Source organism: Oncorhynchus mykiss, chromosome 4 (assembly GCF_057628025.1).
Source record: "Oncorhynchus mykiss isolate SJ-2025 chromosome 4, ASM5762802v1, whole genome shotgun sequence".
NCBI lineage: Eukaryota > Metazoa > Chordata > Actinopteri > Salmoniformes > Salmonidae > Oncorhynchus > Oncorhynchus mykiss.
The window spans coordinates 88,190,001-88,199,288 of NC_143025.1; the positions used below are offsets into that span (position 1 = coordinate 88,190,001).

At 39.7% G+C, this 9,288-nt stretch overlaps 1 protein-coding gene across 2 annotated transcripts in view; it reads left to right on the forward strand.

Annotated features, from left to right (window-relative positions):
* LOC110521104 (ras-related protein Rab-15) overlaps positions 1 to 8,376 on the forward strand; it is a 35,198-nt gene extending 26,822 nt beyond the window's left edge. For both annotated transcript variants that reach the window (XM_090233231.1, XM_036976243.2), the window contains exon 6: positions 6,886 to 8,376. In XM_090233231.1, the coding sequence (XP_090089357.1) occupies positions 6,886 to 7,044 (159 nt within the window). In that variant the 3' untranslated portion in view covers positions 7,045 to 8,376. The remainder of the gene's footprint in view (positions 1 to 6,885) is intronic.
* The last annotated feature ends 912 nt before the right edge of the window (positions 8,377 to 9,288 follow it).

Consider the following 9,288-nt stretch of genomic DNA (forward strand, 5'->3'; position numbering starts at 1 on the left):
AACACCTTTATTTAACCAGGTAGACTAGTTGAGAACACCTTTATTTAACCAGGTAGGCTAGTTGAGAACACCTTTATTTAACCAGGTAGACTAGTTGAGAACACCTTTATTTAACCAGGTAGGCTAGTTGAGAACACCTTTATTTAACCAGGTAGACTAGTTGAGAACACCTTTATTTAACCAGGTAGGCTAGTTGAGAACACCTTTATTTAACCAGGTAGACTAGTTGAGAACACCTTTATTTAACCAGGTAGGCTAGTTGAGAACACCTTTATTTAACCAGGTAGACTAGTTGAGAACACCTTTATTTAACCAGGTAGACTAGTTGAGAACACCTTTATTTAACCAGGTAGGCTAGTTGAGAACACCTTTATTTAACCAGGTAGACTAGTTGAGAACACCTTTATTTAACCAGGTAGACTAGTTGAGAACACCTTTATTTAACCAGGTAGACTAGTAGAGAACACCTTTATTTAACCAGGTAGACTAGTTGAGAACACCTTTATTTAACCAGGTAGGCTAGTTGAGAACACCTTTATTTAACCAGGTAGACTAGTAGAGAACACCTTTATTTAACCAGGTAGGCCAGTTGAGAACACCTTTATTTAACCAGGTAGACTAGTTGAGAACACCTTTATTTAACCAGGTAGACTAGTAGAGAACACCTTTATTTAACCAGGTAGACTAGTAGAGAACACCTTTATTTAACCAGGTAGACTAGTAGAGAACACCTTTATTTAACCAGGTAGACTAGTTTAGAACACCTTTATTTAACCAGGTAGGCTAGTAGAGAACACCTTTATTTAACCAGGTAGACTAGTAGAGAACACCTTTATTTAACCAGGTAGACTAGTAGAGAACACCTTTATTTAACCAGGTAGGCTAGTTTAGAACACCTTTATTTAACCAGGTAGACTAGTTGAGAACACCTTTATTTAACCAGGTAGACTAGTTGAGAACACCTTTATTTAACCAGGTAGACTAGTTGAGAACACCTTTATTTAACCAGGTAGACTAGTTGAGAACACCTTTATTTAACCAGGTAGGCTAGTTGAGAACACCTTTATTTAACCAGGTAGACTAGTTGAGAACACCTTTATTTAACCAGGTAAGCTAGTTGAGAACACCTTTATTTAACCAGGTAGGCCAGTTGAGAACACCTTTATTTAACCAGGTAGACTAGTTGAGAACACCTTTATTTAACCAGGTAGACTAGTTGAGAACACCTTTATTTCACCAGGTAGACTAGTTGAGAACACCTTTATTTAACCAGGTACACTAGTTGAGAACACCTTTATTTAACCAGGTAGACTAGTTGAGAACACCTTTATTTAACCAGGTAGACTAGTTGAGAACACCTTTATTTAACCAGGTAGGCTAGTTGAGAACACCTTTATTTAACCAGGTAGACTAGTTGAGAACACCTTTATTTAACCAGGTAGGCTAGTTGAGAACACCTTTATTTAACCAGGTAGACTAGTTGAGAACACCTTTATTTAACCAGGTAGGCTAGTTGAGAACACCTTTATTTAACCAGGTAGACTAGTTGAGAACACCTTTATTTAACCAGGTAGGCTAGTTGAGAACACCTTTATTTAACCAGGTAGACTAGTTGAGAACACCTTTATTTAACCAGGTAGACTAGTTGAGAACACCTTTATTTAACCAGGTAGGCTAGTTGAGAACACCTTTATTTAACCAGGTAGACTAGTTGAGAACACCTTTATTTAACCAGGTAGACTAGTTGAGAACACCTTTATTTAACCAGGTAGACTAGTAGAGAACACCTTTATTTAACCAGGTAGACTAGTTGAGAACACCTTTATTTAACCAGGTAGGCTAGTTGAGAACACCTTTATTTAACCAGGTAGACTAGTAGAGAACACCTTTATTTAACCAGGTAGGCCAGTTGAGAACACCTTTATTTAACCAGGTAGACTAGTTGAGAACACCTTTATTTAACCAGGTAGACTAGTAGAGAACACCTTTATTTAACCAGGTAGACTAGTAGAGAACACCTTTATTTAACCAGGTAGACTAGTAGAGAACACCTTTATTTAACCAGGTAGACTAGTTTAGAACACCTTTATTTAACCAGGTAGACTAGTTGAGAACACCTTTATTTAACCAGGTAGACTAGTTGAGAACACCTTTATTTAACCAGGTAGACTAGTAGAGAACACCTTTATTTAACCAGGTAGACTAGTAGAGAACACCTTTATTTAACCAGGTAGGCCAGTTGAGAACACCTTTATTTAACCAGGTAGGCTAGTTGAGAACACCTTTATTTAACCAGGTAGGCTAGTTGAGAACACCTTTATTTAACCAGGTAGGCTAGTTTAGAACACCTTTATTTAACCAGGTAGACTAGTAGAGAACACCTTTATTTAACCAGGTAGACTAGTAGAGAACACCTTTATTTACCAGGTAGGCTAGTTTAGAACACCTTTATTTAACCAGGTAGACTAGTTGAGAACACCTTTATTTAACCAGGTAGACTAGTTGAGAACACCTTTATTTAACCAGGTAGACTAGTTGAGAACACCTTTATTTAACCAGGTAGACTAGTTGAGAACACCTTTATTTAACCAGGTAGGCTAGTTGAGAACACCTTTATTTAACCAGGTAGACTAGTTGAGAACACCTTTATTTAACCAGGTAGGCTAGTTGAGAACACCTTTATTTAACCAGGTAGGCCAGTTGAGAACACCTTTATTTAACCAGGTAGACTAGTTGAGAACACCTTTATTTAACCAGGTAGACTAGTTGAGAACACCTTTATTTCACCAGGTAGACTAGTTGAGAACACCTTTATTTAACCAGGTACACTAGTTGAGAACACCTTTATTTAACCAGGTAGACTAGTTGAGAACACCTTTATTTAACCAGGTAGACTAGTTGAGAACACCTTTATTTAACCAGGTAGGCTAGTTGAGAACACCTTTATTTAACCAGGTAGACTAGTTGAGAACACCTTTATTTAACCAGGTAGACTAGTAGAGAACACCTTTATTTAACCAGGTAGGCCAGTTGAGAACACCTTTATTTAACCAGGTAGGCTAGTTGAGAACACCTTTATTTAACCAGGTAGGCTAGTTGAGAACACCTTTATTTAACCAGGTAGGCTAGTTTAGAACACCTTTATTTAACCAGGTAGACTAGTAGAGAACACCTTTATTTAACCAGGTAGACTAGTAGAGAACACCTTTATTTAACCAGGTAGGCCAGTTGAGAACACCTTTATTTAACCAGGTAGGCTAGTTGAGAACACCTTTATTTAACCAGGTAGGCTAGTTGAGAACACCTTTATTTAACCAGGTAGGCTAGTTGAGAACACCTTTATTTAACCAGGTAGGCTAGTTGAGAACACCTTTATTTAACCAGGTAGACTAGTTGAGAACACCTTTATTTAACCAGGTAGGCTAGTTGAGAACACCTTTATTTAACCGGGTAGGCCAGTTGAGAACACCTTTATTTAACCAGGTAGGCCAGTTGAGAACACCTTTATTTAACCAGGTAGACTAGTTGAGAACACCTTTATTTAACCAGGTAGACTAGTTGAGAACACCTTTATTTAACCAGGTAGACTAGTTGAGAACACCTTTATTTAACCAGGTAGACTAGTTGAGAACACCTTTATTTAACCAGGTAGGCTAGTTGAGAACACCTTTATTTAACCAGGTAGACTAGTTGAGAACACCTTTATTTAACCAGGTAGACTAGTTGAGAACACCTTTATTTAACCAGGTAGGCCAGTTGAGAACACCTTTATTTAACCAGGTAGACTAGTTGAGAACACCTTTATTTAACCAGGTAGACTAGTTGAGAACACCTTTATTTAACCAGGTAGACTAGTTGAGAACACCTTTATTTAACCAGGTAGACTAGTTGAGAACACCTTTATTTAACCAGGTAGGCTAGTTGAGAACACCTTTATTTAACCAGGTAGACTAGTTGAGAACACCTTTATTTAACCAGGTAGACTAGTTGAGAACACCTTTATTTAACCAGGTAGGCTAGTTGAGAACACCTTTATTTAACCAGGTAGACTAGTTGAGAACACCTTTATTTAACCAGGTAGACTAGTTGAGAACACCTTTATTTAACCAGGTAGGCTAGTTGAGAACACCTTTATTTAACCAGGTAGACTAGTTGAGAACACCTTTATTTAACCAGGTAGGCCAGTTGAGAACACCTTTATTTAACCAGGTAGGCCAGTTGAGAACACCTTTATTTAACCAGGTAGGCCAGTTGAGAACACCTTTATTTAACCAGGTAGGCTAGTTGAGAACACCTTTATTTAACCAGGTAGACTAGTTGAGAACACCTTTATTTCACCAGGTAGACTAGTTGAGAACACCTTTATTTAACCAGGTAGACTAGTTGAGAACACCTTTATTTAACCAGGTAGACTAGTTGAGAACACCTTTATTTAACCAGGTAGACTAGTTGAGAACACCTTTATTTCACCAGGTAGACTAGTTGAGAACACCTTTATTTCACCAGGTAGACTAGTTGAGAACACCTTTATTTAACCAGGTAGGCTAGTTGAGAACACCTTTATTTAACCAGGTAGACTAGTTGAGAACACCTTTATTTAACCAGGTAGACTAGTTGAGAACACCTTTATTTAACCAGGTAGACTAGTTGAGAACACCTTTATTTAACCAGGTAGACTAGTTGAGAACACCTTTATTTAACCAGGTAGACTAGTTGAGAACACCTTTATTTAACCAGGTAGACTAGTTGAGAACAAGTTCTCATTTACAACTGCGACCTGGCCAAGATAAAGCATAGCAGTGTGAACAGATAACACAGAGTTACACATGGAGTAAACAATTAACAAGTCAATAACACAGTAGAAAACAAAGAGAGTCTATATACATTGTGTGCAAAAGGCATGAGGAGGTAGGCCGAATAATTACAATTTTGCAATTTAACACTGGAGTGATAAATGATCAGATGGTCATGTACAGGTAGAGATACTGGTGTGCAAAAGAGCAGAAAAGTAAATAAATATAAACAATATGGGGATGAGGTAGGTAAAATGGGTGGGCTATTTACCGATAGACTATGTACAGCTGCAGCGATCGGTTAGCTGCTCAGATAGCTGATGTTTAAAGTTGGTGAGGGAGATAAAAGTCTCCAACTTCAGAGATTTTTGCGATTCGTTCCAGTCACAGGCAGCAGAGAACTGGAAGGAAAGGCGGCCAAATGAGGTGTTGGCTTTAGGGATGATCAGTGAGATACACCTGCTGGAGCGCGTGCTACGGATGGGTGTTGCCATCGTGACCAGTGAACTGAGATAAGGCGGAGCTTTACCTAGCATGGACTTGTAGATGGCTTTAATAACGGAACAGTAGTCACTATAATAATGTTTACATATTTTGGATTACTCATCTCATATGTTTATACTGTATTCTATTCTACTGTATCTTAGTGTATACCACTCTGACATTACTCATCTCATATGTTTATACTGTATTCTATTCTACTGTATCTTAGTGTATACCACTCTGACATTACTCATCTCATATGTTTATACTGTATTCTATTCTACTGTATTTTAGTCTATGCCACTCTGACATTGCTCGTCCAAATATTTCTATATTCTTAATTCCATTCTTTTACTTTAGATTTGTGTGTATTGTTGTGAAATTGTTAGATATTACTTGTTAGATATTACTGTTGGAGCTAGAATCACAAGTATTTTGCTACACTGCAATGACATCTGCTAACACGTGCGTGTGACCAATACAATTTGATTTGATTTGAGTGGCCACTCCTCAGTAAAATGAACGAAAGCCCACTTGGAGTTTGCCAAAAGGCACCTAAAGACTCTCAGACCATGAGAAACCAGATTCTCTGGTCTGATTCAGACTTGGCCTGAATGCCAAGCGTCACGTCTGGAGGAAACCTGGGACCATCCCCATGGTGGTAGCAGCATCATGCTGTGGGGATGTTTTTCAGCGGCAGGGACTGGGAGACTAGTCAGGATCGAGGCAAAGGTGAACGGAGCAAAGTACAGAGAGATCCTTGATGAAAACCTGCTCCAGAGCGCTCAGGACCTCAGACTGGGGCAAAGGTTCACCTTCCAACAGGACAATGACCCTAAGCACACAGACAAGACAACACAGGAGTGGCTTCGAGACAAGTCTGTGAATGTCCTTGAGTGGCCCAGCCAGAGCTCGGACTTGAACCCGATCTAGCATCTCTGAAGACACCTGAAAATAACTGTGCAGTGACACTCCCCATCCAACCTGACAGAGCTTGAGAGGATCTGCAGAGAAGAATGGGAGAAACTCCCCAAATACAGGTGCGCCAAGCTTGAAGCTTCGTACCCAATGAAACTCAAGGCTGTAATCGTTGCCAAAGGTGCTTCAACAAAGTACTGAGTAAAGGGGCTGAATACTTATGTAAATGTAATATAAGTTTTTCATTTTTTTTATAAATTTTGCAAACATTTCTAAAAACCCGTTTTTGCTTCGTCATTATGGGGTATTGTGTGTAGATTGATGAGGGGGGGGGTGGAAACGATTTAATACATTTTAGAATAGTCAAGGGGTCTGAATACTTTCTGAAGGCACTGTATACAGCTATATATCCAGGCTGTATCACATCCGGCCGTGATCGGGAGTCCCAGAGGGCGCGCACAATTGGCCCAGCGAGTCCGGGTTTGGCCGGTGTCGGCCATCATTGTAAATAATAATTTGTTCTTAACTGACTTGCCTAGTTAAATAAAGGTTACATTTAAAATATGTATACAGTGATATATATACATAAAACAGATTTGCACTAACAGTTAAATTAGTCTTCAGCATTGCAAAAACGAAACATTTCACTTCTCTGTTTTCCTTGTGCCATGTTGCCACCCCTCCACCCCAGTCCTTCACACGATTGGCTGAGCAGGTCCTGGCAGCCAATAAGAAGGACCTGGACCTCCTAAGGGCGTCGGTCACAGACGAGCTCAACCTCGCCGCCCTGGAGGAGGAGGAGGGCATCACAGACGGGGCCGCCGCCTCACAGAAGGGCTGCTGGTGTTAAGGGCTGGGCCTGGTCAAAAGTAGTGCACTATGTAGGGAATAGGGTGAAAAAAGTAGTGCCCTATGTAGGGAATAGGGTGAAAAAAGTAGTGCCCTATGTAGGGAATAGGGTGAAAAAAGTAGTGCCCTATGTAGGGAATAGGGTGAGAAAATGTAGTGCCCTATGTAGGGAATAGGGTGAAAAAAGTAGTGCCCTATGTAGGGAATAGGGTGAGAAAAAGTAGTGCCCTATGTAGGGAATAGGGTGAGAAAAGTAATGCCCAATGTAGGGAATAGGGTGTCACTTCTTATGTAAAGACTGGGTCTGGATGTGTCTCAAAACACACCCTATTCCCTATGCGAGATCTGGTTTAAAGTAGTGCACTTTGTAGGGAATAAGGTGGAGGGTGACACTTCTCTTCTTCATGTTAGAACCTGATTAACGTAGCCGATTGCCTTTCTACCATCATAGGTGGTGTACTGGCATTTGATAGGTTTTTTAAAATTGTATTTTTCATTGTAGTTGTTAGGTTTTGCCACAAGAGGGTGCTGCTGATACATGCTGCATTATATACAAAGCTTTCAGTATTTAGAGTACACCGCAGGGCTGTTGATAAAGTGGGCACGACCCATTTACACTGTTCCCTTTATAGTACACTGCTCGGCTAAACTCAGACCTACTGCACCATAGGGAATACACTGTTTGTGGTACAGACAATGTTCCATTTAGTTTCAGCCTCGTCATTTTGTTTCTCGAGGCAACTTTCAATGACAATGTACATAATGCTCCTAGTTTAATTTAACGTATTACCATTACAGGCCTGTATAAAGTGTTGACATTTTTTGATGGTCTTAAAATATCCCCTCTATGATTCTATCTACGATGACGTTTTTTTGTTTTCTTCTGTCATGTTATCCAGACTAGCAACGGACCAGCGAGAGATCTGCGTGCGTCCACACTTCGAGCCTCATATTTTTATTTTCTTGCAACTTCAATGAAGTTAATTATTCAACTGGTCATTTATTAAACACTTAATTTAGCATTTGACCAGAGTGGTCTGACGTTATTATTCTTAACCTGGCCTATTCTCTCTACGACTGACACAATGTTAATAGTGCTACCATCAACCAAAACTCATGTTTATGTGTGCAAGTGATAATATGGTATGTAGTATTGAATGAAATGCTGGACTATGATTTCTAGATACAGATGAAATGTATGTCTGTTTTGTTTGGTGATGGGGGGGGGGCGGGGAGTACGTTTTGAATTGCATTTGGTGGATATATATAACGTGCAACATTGTACTTATTTCACGTGTTTATTGAATAAATGCTTGAAGATGAATGACTCAACGTGCTGCGGTAACTTTATGAAATAGAAAGGGTTCAATTGTAACGACGCAAGACGGAACAATAAAGTTTGAAATGAATTGAATTCCAGGCCACAGAAATCCACGCCTGCTGCTTTTCATTAAGGATGTTTTTATATCTGTCCCGGGTTCAGGGACTAATTTAAACCTGGGTGAAAATGAAAAGCTAGCAGGACTGCGGCCCCCCCGTTGTGTTGGAGAGGAGTCAGGAATAGAATGTGCGTCACAGTTGTAGTATTGATTTCTACCACTAGGTTGTAGAGTTGGATCACTCGTGTTTCACAGCACATGGTCTCTTTACATCCGTGTCACTGTCAAATACCTGAAATAATCTGAAAGTCAAAATAACTGTATGACTGTTGACTGTTTGTGTCACAAGTACACGTAGTTCTATGAGGACTTTTCCGAAAAAAAAAAAAAAAACGTTTTAAACTGTTGTCTTTTATCATGACACATCTGCTGATCGTGATGATACAAGCGATCTATCATTGCTCAACCCGAGGTGACAGTGAGGATGAATCTGCATAATGTTGAACATTATGCAGATTATGATTATGTGGATGTGTTGTGACATGTGGCATGTGGTTTACTGAAACGGCAGCTCTGGACATAGAACTGGAGCGAACAGAACGGACGTGGAACCTCTAACCATAACAATTTGACTAGTAGACTCATGGCTACACTCGCAATGGCTGCCTAGTATTGGGATGCAATCATTTCCATCTTAGATAGTTGGCTATGGTGAGAGGCAACAGTTTGTTTCTGCTAACTTGCTAGCAACCTGTTTTACTGTATGATTTAGCTTGATCAACAACTGCTGTGTCTTGGTCAAATTTAAAGAGGAGTTGAGTAAATAACTAAGCCACTAAAGTCTGGTTGCTTTACAACTGGTCACC